General features: G+C 34.1%; 2 protein-coding genes across 3 annotated transcripts; both read right to left on the reverse strand.

The window, feature by feature from the left end:
- Positions 1 to 5,665: 5,665 nt before the first annotated feature.
- LOC126718329 (vignain-like) lies at positions 5,666 to 9,518 on the reverse strand. Of its 2 annotated transcripts, none has more exons than XM_050420461.1 (4): positions 7,872 to 9,518; positions 6,676 to 6,908; positions 6,421 to 6,565; positions 5,666 to 6,143 (listed from the first exon to the last, which is right to left on the reverse strand). In XM_050420461.1, exons 1-4 carry the CDS (start codon positions 8,314 to 8,316, stop codon positions 5,890 to 5,892), a joined length of 1,077 nt encoding a protein of 358 aa, XP_050276418.1. In that variant the 5' UTR covers positions 8,317 to 9,518; the 3' UTR covers positions 5,666 to 5,889. The 2 variants fall into 2 exon arrangements, with proteins under 2 accessions (XP_050276418.1, XP_050276417.1); XM_050420460.1 differs by having other exon boundaries at positions 5,666 to 6,147; positions 6,425 to 6,565; positions 7,872 to 9,513.
- Positions 9,519 to 12,295: 2,777 nt separating this feature from the next.
- Positions 12,296 to 13,148, reverse strand: LOC126718330 (uncharacterized). Its single transcript, XM_050420462.1, has 2 exons — positions 12,978 to 13,148; positions 12,296 to 12,642 (listed from the first exon to the last, which is right to left on the reverse strand). Exons 1-2 carry the CDS (start codon positions 13,080 to 13,082, stop codon positions 12,565 to 12,567), a joined length of 183 nt encoding a protein of 60 aa, XP_050276419.1. The 5' UTR covers positions 13,083 to 13,148; the 3' UTR covers positions 12,296 to 12,564.
- Positions 13,149 to 18,198: the final 5,050 nt, after the last annotated feature.

Here is an 18,198-nt window from a genome sequence, read left to right on the forward strand (position 1 = left end):
ATTGGGCTGGGGACCCTTTTGATAGGCGTTCCACTACTGGGTTTCTAGTTTACCTTGGTTACAATCCCATTACCTGGAGTGCTAAGAAACAAGACATAGTGTCACGATCTTCCACTGAATCCGAATATAGAGCTCTTGCAACCACTGCTGCTGAACTTTGTTGGCTTCAACAAATTCTCAAGGATCTTGGCATCTTTCTTGCTTTTCCTCCCAAACTCTGGTGTGATAATATCTCTGCTCTTGCCATTGCCTCCAATCCTGTGTTTCATGCTCGTACAAAGCATGTGGAGGTGGATTACCATTTTGTTCGTGAGAAGGTACTTCGTCGAGACCTTGAAGTAAGTTTATTTCCACGGATGATCAGTTGGCAGATATTTTCACCAAGAGTCTTTCTACTTCTCGCTTTCATTTTCTTCGCTCCAAAATCATGGTCTCTGTTGAGCCTATGGTTTTGAGGGGGGATGATAGAAGAAGAACAGATCTTGATAAAGCTAATGAAGAAGACAGGGATGACAATGGCTAATCTCCAACGGTAAAGAGCTAAAACAGCGCCGTTTGTTTTAATGACAAACGACATCGTTTTGAGCCTCAATGGTCTGAGTTATAAGTCATGATGACAAACGATGCCGTTTGTACTTAAGAGCAACGACGCCGTTTCTGCCTTCATTGAAGTCTGGGGTTTGATCTTGAAATCCTTTGTTCTTCTTCTCTACATAGCTCAGTCCGTATAGTTAAGATTTACATATTTACTTGACAGCTGTACCATACTCAAAATATCTGATTAGAGGTTGTTATAGGTTTGTTAGATTTTCTGTTATAGCAAAACCTTCTAGAAGGTTCTAGTTTTTAGTCTAAGCTATTCACTATAAAAAGAATCTCAGTGTATTGTATTACTATTGAGCTTGAAATACAATTCAGTTTTTTTACTACTCTCAATTCTCTCTCTCTCTCTCTCTCGTTCTTCACACTGTTACAAATCCGCCATTGTTGTAATCTGCTCAAGCTCAAAATTTCACAACCCTTTCAATATTTTAAAGTATTATTGGACTAACTCAAATATTTTGTGGACTACATTTTAGTAGCTAAATCTTTGAAGTTTTTAATATGATTATATATTGTATAAAAATAAAAATTTCAAATTTGGGGAGGGGGAATGGACCCCAACAATGTTTGTAGTTCTACCCTTGGTAGCAACTAAATGCTCCCTGCTCACCTTAATCCCTAACCCTGCCACAAATTTCATGGTTTGTGTTTTGGACTTTTGGTTCCAGGTTAAATATTGATTATCTTTTTCCTTATTAGGAAAATGATCAAATAATATTACTAAATTACAAGACTCTTGATATATCAATATGGCCAGCATAAATTATATGAAGTTTTTGTAGGAGTATTTACCATAGTATAATAATACTAGTGTATCCCATAATGTAATTGGAAAAAGAAACTTGTATGATTGAATGAATTTTGGATGATATCTAGATTAATTAAGCCATCATTGGATACTCTTGTGCACACTATACATGGAGGTCAAGGAAGCACTTCCTTGTAAGTTGCAACCATATAATAGCAAACTTTAATCACCAATAAGGCCGACAAAGATACGAAAATAAGGACATTCACATTATAAACACTAAATACTCCTATAAATTAACAGCATAAATTAACCGACAACCACCTAATCAATGCCCATAACTATGAAGCCAAAGAAATCTTTGCATTAACGGGATTTCTTTGTCCTTTCCCAAATGTTGGATTGTGACAAACGAGACTGTTTTATATTCCTTCAAACTTATTTTAATCACACTATTTTATATTGATTAAGTACATGGATTTAGCCTCGTAATTGTAGTTTATTAAAGTGTTCTTTGGTAAATTCTTTTGACTGGTAACAGGGAAAGACCGGTAAATGGTCAAAAAATTAGGCTGGGGGGAAACTGTTCAGCCCACCATGGAAAAGGAAACTGTGGCATGCGTGCGTTTAGCTATGTGTTCTTTTTAGCTAATCAAGGCCACACGGTTGGCCACTTGGACCAATCTTTATTAAATTTATTATTATTAGTTTGAAACCCAATAAAAAAAAGAGAATTTAATTTATGGGATTTATATAACAACACTTTGGAACAACCATTTGTACGGATGCTTGTCTTTTTTTGGGCTGTAATTTTATTTTATTCATCACTTTTTGGGTCAGCATACATGATCTTCCACTTCTCCATACCTCTTTGTTTCTTCTTTAAAAAATTGGCATAAGGTTACAAGTTAGCATTGCATTTTAATAAACTATTGGATACCAATTTTAAAGGTTTAAAAATCAAAATTAAATATTACACAACTAATCAAGAAATGTACATATAAATGCATGGAAAATTCCATACATAAATTAATAAATAAATAAATAAATAATTAACAAATAAATAAATAATTAACAAGTATGGTTTTTATTTAGACTAAAATGCACTCTTATCGATTTTATATTTTGGAGTATTTTTATGATAGAAAATGTTTGATTCTAACCACTTATAGAAAGATAACATGTGTTTCATCATGTGTAATATATGATTCATTTGGTTAGTTGGGTTAAATAAGTTATGTGCAATGTACATGATAAAGACAAATATCATTTTCCTATTAGTGGTCACTAGTCAAAGTTGGAGGCTTCAAATATATTTGAAACCAAATTTTATTTTATTTTATTTATTTTTCGGTTTTACGTTTATTTTTTATCACCACTTATGTTTGGTACTGATTTCAATATTTGTTTCATAACTATTGCCGTGAATAACATGAACAATAACAGTTAATGCATGCGTGATTGAGATAAGTGCACATTGCCTAGTGCCTACTATACTCACGTGTTCAATGTTGCCATGTCATATATATATAAAATTATTTTTTTCTTTTCATCTTTGTCTCCCACTTTGCTTTGATTGCTTTACTTTCGCAGTCATGGCTACACTATCAGATGGCCATGGCCATCATTGCCTGTTGTCGCTTACTACATAAATTAAAGCACATTAACACATCATCACGAGTTCAAAACTCCAATTGACCAAGCCTAATTGCTCATCTTGTTAACAAAACCAATTCCAATTCCCCCTGACCAATCACATGCCCTCATAAGTCATACCCCAAACAAGCATCAACTAATTCATACATTGTCATGCACACTTGCGTCCACACGCGCACACAAACATTTATTTTTAGGTGAAAATATTATTTTGGAGTTATTGTCAATTTCGTCCCTACATTTTATGAGTTCATGATAGAGACCAAATTAATGTAAGTTAAAAATAATAAGGACTAAATTTATTGCTATCAAAATGTAAGAATCAAATTAACAGTACGTAACTCTAAGGATCCGTTTGGTTGGAGGAGTGGAAAAATGAGAGGATGGAAAATTAGTGAGAGGACGGAAAAGTGGGAGGATAGAAAATATTTGGTTTTCTCTCATGCGTGTTTGGTTGGAGGGGTGGAAGAGTGGGAGGGTGGAAAACTTTTTTGTTTGGTTGATGGAAAATGTAGTTTATAGAAATTGACTATTATGTCATTCTTATATAATATATAAGAAATAGATATATTTACACTCATTAAATAATATAAAATTTAACACAAATATATATATTTATATTACTTTTCTTTATTATTATATATAATTTTAAATATATGGGCAACAAAAATTGATTATGTAGACTTTATCCACATGACCATCAGTAGACTGGGAAGATATTTTCAAAAAGAAAAAAGAAAAAAAAAAACATTATTCACATGGGCGACTAGCCAACTGGGCAAAAAAAAAAAAAAAAAAGAAAAAGAAAAAGAGAGAGAGAAGAGAACTTGGAGTAGTTCACGTTACTGTGATGTGAAGGTGGTAAGAAAGTGATAAGGATGAAGAGGCAAAAGTAATTAGGTCACAGGTGTAATGGGAAAGTGAGAGGGATAGATGAGATAAATAAAGTGAGGGTATTTGTATAAATTATATCATTCAACACTTTTTCTCACCATTTTCCTCCCAAATTGGGAGGATAAAAAAATGTGGGCCCATAGGGATTATTCTTTTCCTTATTTTCTGTCTTTTTTGTTTTCTTTCCTGAACTAAATAGTGAAAAATGCCATTTTTCACCATATTTTTCATCCTCCTTGTTTTCATCCCAACGAAACATACTCTTAAATGTAGGAACTAAAAATGATATTTTTGCCTTGTTTTTAACTAAAATGGCATCAATAAAATCAAAAGATAGGATATCCGGATGTGATTTCCTCATTTCCTTGTGTCTTTTCTAAATCAAAAGATATCTTTCTATCTTTCTTAATGTTTGATTTTTTTTTTTTTTGGGGGGGGGGGGATGAATATTCTAATGGTTTGATTAAAAAAAAAAAAAAAAAAAAAAAAAAAAAAAAAAATGAAGGGAACAAAACTTTTATCAGGGTATACATCAATACATGAACAGGCAATGACAACTTTGTTCACAAGCCCAACCGAGCTGAGCCTATTTTAGCTCATTCTCTAATGTAGGTGCATTGTCCATTGCATCAAGTCATGCAGATTTTATAGGCCTAATTAATGAGCATGGACCTCAAACCCAGCTTAATAGGCCATTTGGGCCTAAGCTACATGAGCCGAGAACCTTTCTCTTTCTTCTTATATTTATGTCATGCACGAGCATAGACAAAAAGCCCTAAAAATAGGGGAGAGGCCTGAGAAAGTAGGTCATGAAGCTATCACTGGCAGGACCTCGTTGGTTTACATGAACAAGGATAGGTCTCTTGGGGACCGCTAACTCTGCTCTCTTTCAGTACAAATATTAGGCTTTCTTTGAGCTAAAAAGAGCAATATTCAGTACTAGTTTGTCTTATTTCTTAAGGGCATATGCCCAGCGGATGATCCGGAACAGATCCAAATTCGAGTCTGATTAGGCTGATTGTCAAATACAGTAGCATGCTCAATCTGGTTCCTACTTGAACATTGGAAAGAGATGGTGATCTTTAGGTCCTTACACGACGTAGGAACTGTCTCTCATATTTTTTTATAAGATTTTTTTTTTTTTTTTTTTTTTTTTTTGGTGACAATAAGATTATACGTACCTATTAGGTTCAATTGTCCAAGAAAATTATAGTTTTGCTAGAAAATTGTAGCAGATTTTATGGACTTGAAGAATGCGCATTCATTATAGTAATCCAAACTATGGGTCTGATTCAATGGACTATAAGGACAATGTATATGCAATACATCTTGGTAATGGATTCAATGGACTTGAAGGACGTGTATGTTTCATAATCTTGATTGTGGGTTCGATTCAATGGACTCGAAAGACGTATATTCAACACAATTCTAACGAGTAATTTTTAAGTTTTCACAAAAAGCGGAGAATGATGTTCCCTCATCTTATATTTATAGTGAGGTCTGCTCATTAAATTTATGGTAGGGCTCATCACAAATGTGAAAGGGAGTACAAAGAAATAATTTCTTTGTACTTTGTAAATACCTAAAAATTTTCCAATTCTGACTAAATTTGAAAATAGAATAGTCTAGTCAAAGTCAAAATACCATTTCTTCATATGCGAAACATCTTGCTAGCAGGCTCAAATGAACCTAGATAATTGACAGTTATTTATAAAATCTGGTTCTTACGATATGTATTTGTACTCAATTGGGTTTTAGTTAGAATTTAGCAAGTTTCAACCTTGTATTTCAAGTTTTCAACCATCAAAGAGCTTTTACATATTTGTCATCCAAACAAATACATCAAACGGATACATTACACTAGTCTATCCTCGCATTAGCACCTATAAAACGAGACAGATTTATGCGTTTAATGTGACAAACAAACCTGATCACAAAGTTTACTACATAGGCTACAGCAATCTACTGAATTCTGAAATAAGACACTTTTACAGTTCATCTTTGAAGGAGGTCTTCTTGTTGTTGTTTGAGGACAGTTTTACGGGGTAAGAGGCCTCCATGGCTATACCACATAGTCCCTCTTCTGCATTAACCCCACGTTGCACCCTTATGTAACCCTTCTCTCCCCATTCAGGTCCCCAAGAGTTCTTCACTATCCAGTATTTTTTACCATCCAAAGTTGTTCCATAGCCCACAATTGCCACCCCATGATTCAGCTCTGTGCCACAATCTCCGGTGAATACTCCCTGCGGTTAAAAAATCCATTTCAATTGCAATTAGTTGTTTATACAGTAACAATAACAATCAACCATTTCCAAAAGTTTGAGTTTGGCTATAAATCCTCAACAGTCTAGCCAAGGCCATTAATTGTTTATATAATTGAATGTATTTATTGTCAAACATATAACTGCATCAATTTGGAAATATACAATGTTATTTAAATTTGGAAAACTCTATACTTCCATGGTCATACTTTATACAATTGCATATTAGCTAGGCTAAGAAGTGGAAGTAAAAACTTGCCTCTGAGTAGAACTGGAAATCCTTGCCACCAGCATCAATTGCAACTGATACAGGTTGGTTTGCAACAGCTTTCATCAAGGCATTTTCATCATTTTGTGGAACATTTTCATAACCGTCAATTTGTACCATAGGATCATTCATCTACAAAAGCAATAGAAATACATCCTCTTACATTTTTACTTGCATAACATTTTTAATAGATTAGTCATGCAAAAATTATTCATTGATTAGTCATGTTGCAGTTACTTCACCTTCGATGAGTCACAAGACTTGTGTCGGGCTTGGTAGGGGTAGTTGTTCTCTGTTGTTACTCCACCAGTTTGCTTAATGAACTCAAATGCATTTTCCATTAGTCCTCCATCACAACCATTGTTTTTAGAATCACAATCAACCAGCTCCTGCTCAGACAGAGGGACTAACTCCTTTGTTTTGATTTGGTTGATTCCCTCAACTGCAACTACAGTTGAAAATGCCCAGCAGCTACCTATATATCGACAATAATTTGGTGTTAAGTTCTTAGTAACTCATGATGGGGCTGCTAAAATACATTGATGAGACATGAAAAACTTGTCACAACCTTTTCTATATTTTTTTCCTAGGTTAGGGTTGGGGGTAGCAATAACATAGAATCGTGTTCTTTAAGAGCAACGCAAGACATAAAATTATTCAGGTAGCAAATTGTGATTAGAGAAAAATCGCATTCATATGAGCTCATCATGAGTACTGACACAACTTTTATAATGTACCAATCATAATAAGTCACATACTCACATCAATAGTTGTGTAAAAAGTTATGGAAACTTTGTGTGTCACTACTCATTAAATTCATTGTTACTTTAATTTTTCTTAATACTAGTATTTTAGTTACATATTTAATCTCAAGATTGTGAATAAATTGTTTCCAAAAACTGCAAGAAAATGGAGTGTGTTATTATCAAAGCTGTATTTGTTTTTGGCATGTCAATTTGAGTCAATTTCTATCTAAGAAATTCACATGAAATAATTTGAAGGAAAACTTAGGTGGGGAGATTTGCAAAACTAGCAATTACTATCATAATTATAATCATTTTCTTTAAGAGCAATGTAAGATTATGGTAGCTAATAGCAATATGGCCCACCAATAACGCAACTTTTATTATGCACCAATTATAGCAAGTCACATCAACACTTGTAAAAAAAGTCACAAAAAATTTGGTATAACTACTCACTGAATTTATTGTTTCTTTAATTTATCTTAAGTTATTCACACATTAAATCAAAAAAAAAAATGTTCATCACACATATGTTTTAGCTACAAATTTAATTTTGATATTGTGTATAAATTGTTTTCCAAAATCTACAAGAAAATGGAGTGTGTTATTATTAGAGTTGTATTTGTTGTTTGAGCGTCAATTTGAAGAACTTTCTATTGAAAAATTTCACATGAAATACTCTGGAGGAAAATTACCACATTTGCCTTGGTCCTTGACACCGGTAACTGCTCCTTGTTTTCTCCAATCAACAGAGGTTGGAAGATTGTCAATCTTCTCATGCATGAAACCAGTCACTTGTCGGATACCTTGGAACATCCTGTGATGGCTAACCTTTGAACTGGCATAGGAACTTGCAAATTCATGGTTAGTCATATCTGCAAACTTATTCAGTCTCAGCTTGTAAGGCTTATTCATCTTGTTCACTTTGTGAACATGCTTCACGTTCTCCTTAAACACATTGAAACGCTTATGCTTCTCGTTGAGGTCCTGAGAAGCAGTGTGATGGCTCCTCCACTTCTCATACAATTCCCAGAGTCTCTCTTCGGAAGCTAAATCCTCCTCTTTGAAGTCGATGCCCTTGGCCAGCACCAAAAGTAGAGCTAAGGAAAGAGAAACCAAGAAAAACTTCCCCAAATTCATAATGCTTGGATACTAAATATACATATGAAGAACAATTAAAAGGATGTGATTAGAGAGTTTTTATTGATGAAGCTGTTTGGTATTTTCTATCAATATAACCATGACCTTTATATACAATACGCTGTGGTATAGGATGAGTTAAAATAGGGTCCTAGGCTCCTAACTCTTCAGAGCTTTAATCATAATAATGAATGCGTAAAAGGTGAGATTCTTTTAGAGGTCTTACATCTATTTTGCATGTGTTCTGTTTCTTTCTTTCTACAGTCTATGTGCCAATCACGTTATTTTGCTTGTTTATGAAAGGTGACGAGCTGGTTATGTTGCTTGAGGCTCTAAGACACGATATCTTGCAAGTTAGGGGATAAAGTGCTCAAAACTGTCCTATCTTTTCGTTCAAAACTGAAAAACTTTTCAGAAGGTTTCTGATTGGATTGAAACGTGTATTATTCTCTCAAATCAATGGCTTTTGTTCGAGTAATATTAGGGACACACTCCAACCCATACCCTGCTCATGTGTCAACTCTTGATTAGATTTTAACACTTTCACATAAGTTCATCACTTGTATTTGAAAAAGCTGAAATCCAATTAAGAGTTAACACAAGCATGGTGTGAGTTGGGGTGTGTCCCTAGCAATACTCGGTTTGCGTATGGATGAGATCAAGCCCATGCATCAATAGGAATATGAAGCATGCTTTTGATAAAACCAAATCATCCAAAATTTTCTAATCATGCTAAGACTTCCATAGAAAATCACAGAGGCAGGCCGGGTAGCGTATACACAGCTGCCCAAAGCTTAAATTTGCAAGTTACAATTTGCCGAGTTGTATTTCGAAACATTTTGTATCTGAATTGTGATCACATTGGAAGGAGTGTGGCTCCATGCTAGGATTCACAAATGACAAAGTTCTACTTCAGAAGCATTACTTATTTGATAAGAGAGGTTGCAGTTTGTTTTTGCAAAAAATTTAAAAAATAGAGAATTTTTTTGATTGATACGTTAACAAACACTCAATAAGTCTTAAACCACCACCTCCCTTCACCTAACACTTGCAATAGGAGGAGGTACCGGTTAAACTAGAGTTTAACCTGCTCATTGGCGTAAAAATGTTGAAAATTCAATCCAAAACAGTGTTTTGTAGTTGGTTAAAAGTCTCTTTCTATATTGAGTTGTTGCACAGATTAGAGGCCCGTTTGGTATTATTGTTTAAACAATTGTTTTTTTGTTTAAACACCACAACATTTTTTTACCTACACGTATTTTCACAATACTTAAACAATGTTACTTAAAATCTCTTACCACACAGAATTTTTTTTTTTTTTGGTATACAACAAATCATTCATTTGTAAAAAAAATAATTTACTACAAAATGAAACAGAAAATAAAAATAACAATCACAATGGGTAAGTTGCAGCTCCCTCCCAAAATTCTATTTCACTTATTAAGTAATAGATTATTTAGATTTTCAGAGAAAGGAAAATGTCGAGAGGTAGTCCATTAATCACGTCAATTGTGTGTGACTGAAAACCATTATATACCTTTCCATTTATTCCTTTCCAAATAAGTTAGAAAACCTAATTTCTGAGTCAAAATCTATACACTTTATACGAATAAAACGAATGCAGGTAGTAACTAGTAAAATCTATATACTTTAAATGAATAAAAAGAATGTAGGTAGTAACTAGTGACCATGAATAAGGTAGTAACTAGTAAAATTTTTAATGAATAAAAAGAATGTAGGTAGTAACTAGTGACCATGAATAAGATTTCCTGGTGTCTACCATAAACCAAAATTGGAGGAAAAAATCTGGTATCATAGACTATTACACAACTTCTTTGCCATAACTGAGATGTAACAGAGTGATGAAAAAAAAAATGATGGATCTATGTGTAAGTGATAGGCAACCACTTACAATCTGCTACATCAGTGGCAAAAAGTTTTGGAATAGTTTGTGATTCTAAAACCGTTCTAGAGCAATGTAAAAAAGCAATGCATAGACCCAAGTCCCGCAAGAAATGTAATCTAGTTTCTACCAAGGGCCCAGTTGGGACAAGTTTGGGGGTCTACAAACATCGGCTGATAAAAAAATTGCCTTCTCATGAGATCAATCTCGAGGGTATATTCAGCACATTTCATGTGAATCATATAAAATGTACCCTTGCCAGTTCTCTGGGAACCTCTCCATGGAAACTTAAATTTGCAAGAGAATAATGTTAATTAAATTCTGTAAAGAAACAGCTAAATGCATACACAAAATGCAGTTGTGGAAATATGGTTTGGCTGAACAATACAGCCCATTTCCTAATACCTACGAGTTTGATATATTTTTTCAGAACTTGCATTGTATCTCTATTTGGATCACATATTAAATAAAAATGTCTTACCCAGAGGACAAAAGTCCAGCGTATACAAGATGATTGGTACACAATATTACCAATGAAGTCAAAGGCATTCTTGGTGAAGGGAACTTGCCATCAAACTAAGGTCTGACCTCTACATACTTTATTTAAATACAATAACAAATCAATAGTGACAAGAATAACCTTTTGAAGGGGGGTCATTACCATCTGCCATATAAGTTGAAAAACACAGCAAGTTTAACCATACACCACATCCATGTTATTGATTGGGTGAACATGCACCGAATGGTTCTTCTCTACTCTATTCTGTCAGTTTATTTTCTTTGCTTTTATAATAGACCCAGTCCCCCTTAATGTTTCTCATGAAAGGAAACTTGCAACCAAATGATACAAAGAAAACCTAATGAATATATACAGCACTTTGAGAGCCTCTGCCTTAATCCTTTGATGGTCATCTGTCAGATCTACATTCTATAGGAAATAATATTTAACCTATGGCTAATTGAAATCTAATGAATAGCAGGGAAATGTGGTATAATGTTGATGTAAAGGAAATATTCTAACAAGTTACTTTTGTAGGGTTAGCTTTGAGGAAGCTGTAATCATATTGCCTAATAGTAGTGAGTTTTCTTTAAATGTATGGATGGAAGGAACACAAGGCTTGCAGAGATCTCTACCGGGAAAAAAAAAAAAAAACCAAAAAACAAACAAGTGATATACACTTTCTAATTATAACTAAGGTCTAATCTTCATCAAAATTATAACAAGTGATATGCATCTTCATCAAAATTATAACGAAGGTCTAATCTAGAGTAGATTCTAATTCAAAAATTCTTACTCTCCTACTTCCATCTTCAGGTCTTCTTGACACCTTGGAGCAAAGTTACTGGAGATAGGCAGAGCCAAAAACTACAGAGCTAAATCAATCATTGGTCCTAAGAAAGACTCTCTTAGTTTTAAAAAAAAAAAGCTTTTTTTTTTGGATAGGTTTAGTTTAGACAAATGCTATGCATCAAAGATCAAAACATGCTATGTATTCAAATTCATACAAATACAACCACCACCAAGTCATAGTCCCAAAAATACGGAAATGGTTATCGATCCTCAACAGTTGTAATGGATCCATTCATAATAAAGTGACTAAATTTTACGCTAGCTGTCAACCTACAACAACAGCCCTCTTTTCTTCAAGCTTGAGACTGGTTGTCAATAAAATATACAACACTAAAAGTGCATATTGTTTGGCAAACTTGTGAGGTTGAATTGCCCCAACTCTTTACTTAAACTAATATATGCTTTAGTGTATGCATAAACAGACTTCTAGCATGTAATGCACATAACATAAATTCAAAGGGGACTTTTTCACAGTTACACATATTCATATATATCCAGCTCCTCATTCCATCCTAAATAATAGACAGTTGTTTGACACCAAACACGACAATTTCCAAACACACATCATAGAAAACACGGGCCAGCAAGTCGAAAACCAATATTACTTTCTCTCAACAACATAAGTTCACATTTTATCTCTATAATGTTCAACGAAAACAAAATGAATGTTAAATGACTGCCTCTATCGTGTTAAACGAACTCACAGAAGACACACTATAGTCATATTTAATGCCAACTTCCACATTCATATTCCCAAACAACAAGGGCAAGTGGATACAACAAAGTGGAGAGGTTCATCAAGCAGTAAAAATAAACATGTTTTATGACATGGTCATCATCGGCTTAAAACAGATAACGCAATTATTATAATAATTCAACCAGCTCTGCAACTTTCACAATTTTCAATTAAAAAAAACAGCTAACAACAGGAATGAAATTAGAGAGAAAAAAAAGGCCAGACCACCACCACCATCACCGGCATTAACGACAAAGCTCACGCCCTCTGTTTAGATTCTTGCAATAGCTTCTGCTGGACTCTCCTGATCTCCAATTCCTTCTCCAATCTCTCTTGCTATAACAACACAAACACACACACAACAACAACAACAACAAATTATGCTTAATTTACGCTACAAAATTAAATTTCAGAGGGTGAATGATTATAAAATTGAAGTAGATCTAACTAGCACATAGAGAATTTCAAGCTCTAGGTTTTCAATGAATCTGAACAGAAAAAAAAATAAAAAAATTAGGGTTTAATGAAATTGGAGCTTGTAATTTGTGGAAATTGAGGTGGAAATGTAGGGAAGAAGGGTTTTTTTCTTTGAATCAATGAATTCGAAGTAACAAATACAGTGTAGATTATAAAAAAAAAAAAAAAAAAATTAGAGAAAAAAAAATGAAAACCTTTTCATCTTGACGGAGAGCGATCCAGACGTGGATTCTTTCCATGGTTTCATAGAAAGCGAAGGCTGCAAGTGTCATCGCGCAGTAGTGCACCAATTTCACCATTTTCTTCTTCTTCTTCTTCTTTCTCCAATTACCTGAAAACTTGAATCGCTATCATTTCTCATTTATTTGGGGCCAAAGAGTTCGAGGGGGTAATTTAGTGCAACGTAGATACATTGCTTACAATGCATCCTATTTCCCCTGCTTTACACGTGCTGTAGATTGAATTTTTAGAATATTTTGCATTAGCAGGCAAAAATTCTAGTCTATTTAAGTATAAAAACTTTTTTTTTTTTAAATACTTTTATATAGGATTTTACTAAACCATTTTAGAAAAATTTTTATTGGAAAATGAAAAAGTGACTAACTTTTTTTTATAATATTTTCATATTGTCATAAAAAGTTTGTAAACACAAAATTTCTCAAAGTTTAAAAATCAAACAATTGAAAAGTGTTTCACAAATATAATTTTGTATTAATCAAATAATGAGTACAATTCTCTGTCTTGATTCTTATACAAAATAGTGCTCCTCTTATTCTATCTTCTTTGTGATTTTGACTCGAATGCGAAATTTTTTCACTTTGGTTGGAAGATGGATCGAACGGTTTTTACAATGAATCTCTGGCTTTAAGCTTGTCAAAGATTTGTCATTCTGTCCTTTGAATGTTCTTCAAGTTCTTCAAAGATTTTTGAATTTTTGGTTGAAATTCTTTGGTGCTTGAGAGGCTTGATCTGTTGAACTTCAATATTTAGAACTTTTGAAGTTTATGGAGGCTCTTGAGCTTGAATCCAATAGAACTTCAAGTCTTGGAAGAATTATTCCAGTAAATTCCTTTGAATGTTCTTCTTTCGTTCTTGAGGCAGAATTTCTCTAGAGTTTTGGCTTATTGAAAACTTGGTGGAGAATGAGAGAGAGGTGTCTTCTATTTATAGTGGTTTCAGATGATAAGTTTACTTTGAATTGATATCTTTGAAGATGTGTAATAGACTCTCATACAAAGTTTGTAAACATAAAATTTCTCAAAGTTTGAAAATCAAACAGTTGAAAAGTGTTTTACAAATATAAATTTTTATTAATCAAATGATGAGTACAATTCTTTGTCTTGACTCTTTTACAAAAGAGTGCTCCTCTGTTTCTATCTTCTTTGTGATCTTGACTCGAACGGGAAATTTTCTTCACTTTGATTGGAAGATGGATCAAACAATTTTCACAATGAACCTCTGGCTTTGAGCTTGTCAGAGATTTGTCGTTCTTCAAGTTTTTCAAGTCCTTCAAATTTTCTTCAAGCTCTTTGAAGATTCTTGGATTTTTGGTTGAAATTCTTCGGTGCTTGAGAGACTTGATCCGTTGAACTTCAATAATTTAGAATTTTTGAAGTTTATGGAGGCTTTTGAGCTTGATTTCAATAGAACTTCAAGTCTTGGAAGAATGATTCAAGTAAATTCCTTTGAATGTTCTTTGTTCGTTCTTGAGGCAGAATTTCTCCAAAGTTTGGCTTATTGAAAACTTGTTGGAGAATGAGAGAGGAGTGTCCTCTATTTATAGTGGTTTCAGAGGATAAGTTCTACATTGAATCGATATACTTGAAGATATGTAATAGACTTTGATTGGCCCAAATTTGCTTAGAGATAATTATCTCTATTTATCTATTTTGATAAAGATCATATTTTGATAAAGATAATAATCAACAAAGAGTCCTACCATAATTTGCTACTTGTAAATAATTATTTCTATTTTATTTATTTATTTTAATAAAGATAATTATCCATCAATTTTGGATAGGAAATTTATCTTTATCTTGTGGGCCAAATGAAATGTGACAAATTTTAATATACCAATGTAATGTCAATTTGGATGACACATGTCATCATTTAATTTAATTAATTTAATGACATATTAATTTAGAATTTGTTACTAAATTTTGATGTGGCATTTTATAATTTACTTAAAATTTTGCCTCTTACAAAGTTTCTTAAAATGGATTATTAATGCATGCCCTAATACCCTTAATCGGGACCTTTTAAATATATATATATACAATTTTTTTAAAAAAAAAATATTGTTAGGACATATGTGATTCAATGATAGGAACATATGTCACTATTTTTATGTAATTGGCTAATCCTTTGACAAAACGCACTTTACTTGTAATTGGGTAGATCTAGGATGTGTTTAATGCTTCAAGAAATAATGTTTCAAGTTCAAGTGTTAAAACCATGCAAGTCTGTCCAAGAACCAAGTTGGAAAGTGCTATTTATTAAAGCTCGACAACTAGCATCTATCGAGCCCTGAAGAGCTGTTCCAACTCGTGGCTTAACAGCAGCTCGATAGATAGGGTATTTGTCGAGGTTTATGAAACTCAGATTTTCAAGTCTGTTTTTCATCCAATCCGTGATTATATGTTTGGGCTTTCTTTTCTCATAGTCCTAAACATATATAAGGATTATTTTAAGGGCCGTAAAAGGTTACGCACAATTGCACAAGAGCAAATTTCACAAGAGTGAAGAAGTGTGACCAAAAACCTAGTTTTACCCTAGTTTTACCCTAGTTCTTAAGAAGCTACTGTGTTTATATACCATAGGGTTTTGTGACCAAGCAACTTCATGATCTGAAGAATTTTGCAGCCAACAACCTTCTCTATTTGGTGATTGAAGTCGCGTACTGGGATCCACGCAATTAGTTAGTCACGTACTGGGAGCTGTGCATTGAAAGGAGAGATTGTCACTATAGAACAAGTCCAATTGGGTATTGGGATAAGGGTTCAACTGTAGGTTGGTATAAGGTATTGAGATTCCTTTACTTGTAACTGCTTGTTTTGATAATAGTGGATTCTCGGGAGTGGTGACCTTAAACAAATTACCGTATTAATTTATTTTCCGTTGCATACTTAGTTTAATTGGTGATTTGTTTGTGCTACCACGCGCTTTGCATGTTAATTTGATTAATTAATAAACTTGGCTTATTAATCAATTAATTTATCATAAGGGGTCAATACGTTTTTGGCCTATCAAGTGGTATCAGAGTAGGCACACTCTGATTAGGGTTAATATTTGCTGTGTGATCCATTGACCCCTGTTTGTCATGGATAGAGAACAGTCACTTATTATACCTCCTTTGTTTGATGGCACTGACTATGCATACTAGAAAGTACGCATGAGAGCTTTCTTGCAGTCATTAGACAAAAAGGTATGGCAAGCTGTGGAGATAGATTGGACCAAGCCTATAGAAGCTCCAGTCGATTGGGATGATGCTAAGATCAAGGCGGCAAACTTCAACAGCAGGGCATTGAATGCTCTATTCAGTGCAGTCATGAATGAGGAGTTCAAGAAGATATCCTCCACTAATATTGCAAAGGAAGCATGGACCATCCTCCATACAACCTATGAGGGAACCAAGGTTGCCAAAGATTCAAAGTTTCAGAAGCTCACTACTAGCTTTGAAGAGATCAAAATGGAGGAGGATGAGTCGTTCGATGAGTTCTATGCCAAACTCAAGGACATAGTGAACTCAGCTTTCAATCTTGGGGAAACCATTCCTAAACCCAAGATTGTAAGAAAGGTGCTCAGATCTCTACCCGAGAGATTTCATGCCAAAATCACTGCTATTGAGGAATCAAAGGACATTGAAAAAATTCCTTTGACTGAACTGGTTGGAAATCTGCAGACCTATGAGTTAGGTTTGACAAGGATTGAGAAATCGAGCAAGAGCAAAAGCATGGCAATGAAAGCCAAGAGCAGTGACACGGATGAGTCTTTAGACGATGAAGATTCTAAAATGAAGTCCTACATCACTAGGCAATTCAAGAAATTCATGAATAATGCAAATGGGAAGGGCTTTGACAAGGGTCGTAGGCAATCTAATTCATTTTAGTTCAAAAGCCAAGACAAAGGGAAGAAGGATGTTAGGGATGACGGTCAGTACACCGTTCTCTCAAGACCAAGATGCTTTAGGTGTCAAGGTTTTGGTCACATAAAACAAGAGTGCCCATATATCTCAAGACCATTGGGAACAATAAGGCACTTGCTGCAACATTGAGTGACACCAAGCTTAAGGATGATTCCGACAATGAGAATGATGGAATCCTGAATGCCTTTACTACCACTGTCAATCCTACTGAAGGGATTGTTGAAGATGTGGATGAAGAAGAGGAATTGGTGGAGTCCAAGTTTGAGAAGATGGATGAACAAGATGACATTCACACAGCTTATGCAAAGTTATATAAGGTCTTAGAAAAGCATGAGAAGATGTATAGGTTGGCCACCAAGAAGCTTAGTGATGTGGAGCTTGAGTGAGAAGAAATCTCTACAAAGTTTGATGAAGCAAATCAGACTATTGGAGCATTGAGGTTTGAGAATAACTTCTTGGCTGAGAAGACCAAGAAGCTTGAAGCAAAATTTTTCCAATTCAAAGCTCAACTGGAAAGGACTTCAAGCGCTAAGCTCGATGAGATGCTTAGTCTTCAGAAATCTGCTTCTGATCGAACCGGTTTAGGGTATGATTTCTCTTCTCCTAGTATTGCTTCTACTAGTACTACTGTTTTTGTTCCTCTTACTAATAATATTGAAACTGAGAACAATATTGTTAAAAATGAATTAGCTAGTGAGAACTTAGACAAAAGTAAATCTATCTAAGGAGCATCTCTTAAGCAGGATAAAAAAGAAGCCAAAAACCCTAGGGCTAAGAAAGGAAACTCTCAAAAGCCAAAATAGAAAAAACAGCATTTCTGTTATCACTATGGAGCAGCTGGACATACTCGACCTAATTGCTACAAGTGGTTAGCCACTCAAAAGAGCAATAACATGATCGCGTCGGGAGATTAGAATCAACTTCCATCCTCTTTTGCTCCTCTTGGAGATCTTCTCAAAGCCCTCATGTTCCTTTCGAACTTGAACAGTTTCAATTCTTCCCTCTCACCACAAATTTAAAGGTTCACTCAAAGGAAAGGTTCTTCCAAGGTGTGGAAGGAAAAGGGCTCCAAGTGATTCTATCACTTTCTCTCTCTCCCCCTTCTTGTTTTTGTTTGCATTACTTATGTGTTTTGCTTTTTTTTTTTTTTTTTTTTTTTTTTTTTTTTTTTTTTTTTGAGTCAGTCTAGTTTTATGCTTTGCTTTATTTTTGTTTGTTTTCTTTTCAATTTTGGCTTATTTTGTTTTTCATATAAAAAAATACAAAAGCAG

Source organism: Quercus robur, chromosome 3 (genome assembly GCF_932294415.1).
Source record: "Quercus robur chromosome 3, dhQueRobu3.1, whole genome shotgun sequence".
Classification (NCBI taxonomy): domain Eukaryota; kingdom Viridiplantae; phylum Streptophyta; class Magnoliopsida; order Fagales; family Fagaceae; genus Quercus; species Quercus robur.

What these genes read in the sequence shown, in the direction of transcription:
- LOC126718329 (XM_050420461.1), bottom strand. Translation starts at nt 8,316, where the DNA reads ATGAATTTGGGGAAGTTTTTCTTGGTTTCTCTTTCCTTAGCTCTACTT. An exon ending in CAAGGACCAAGGCAAATGTG is followed by an intron (nt 6,909 to 7,871) that starts GTAATTTTCCTC and finishes GTCGATATATAG; the next exon opens with GTAGCTGCTGGGCATTTTCA. An exon ending in AGTCTTGTGACTCATCGAAG is followed by an intron (nt 6,566 to 6,675) that starts GTGAAGTAACTG and finishes TTGCTTTTGTAG; the next exon opens with ATGAATGATCCTATGGTACA.
- LOC126718330 (XM_050420462.1), bottom strand. Translation starts at nt 13,082, where the DNA reads ATGGTGAAATTGGTGCACTACTGCGCGATGACACTTGCAGCCTTCGCT. An exon ending in CTCTCCGTCAAGATGAAAAG is followed by an intron (nt 12,643 to 12,977) that starts GTTTTCATTTTT and finishes GTGTTGTTATAG; the next exon opens with CAAGAGAGATTGGAGAAGGA.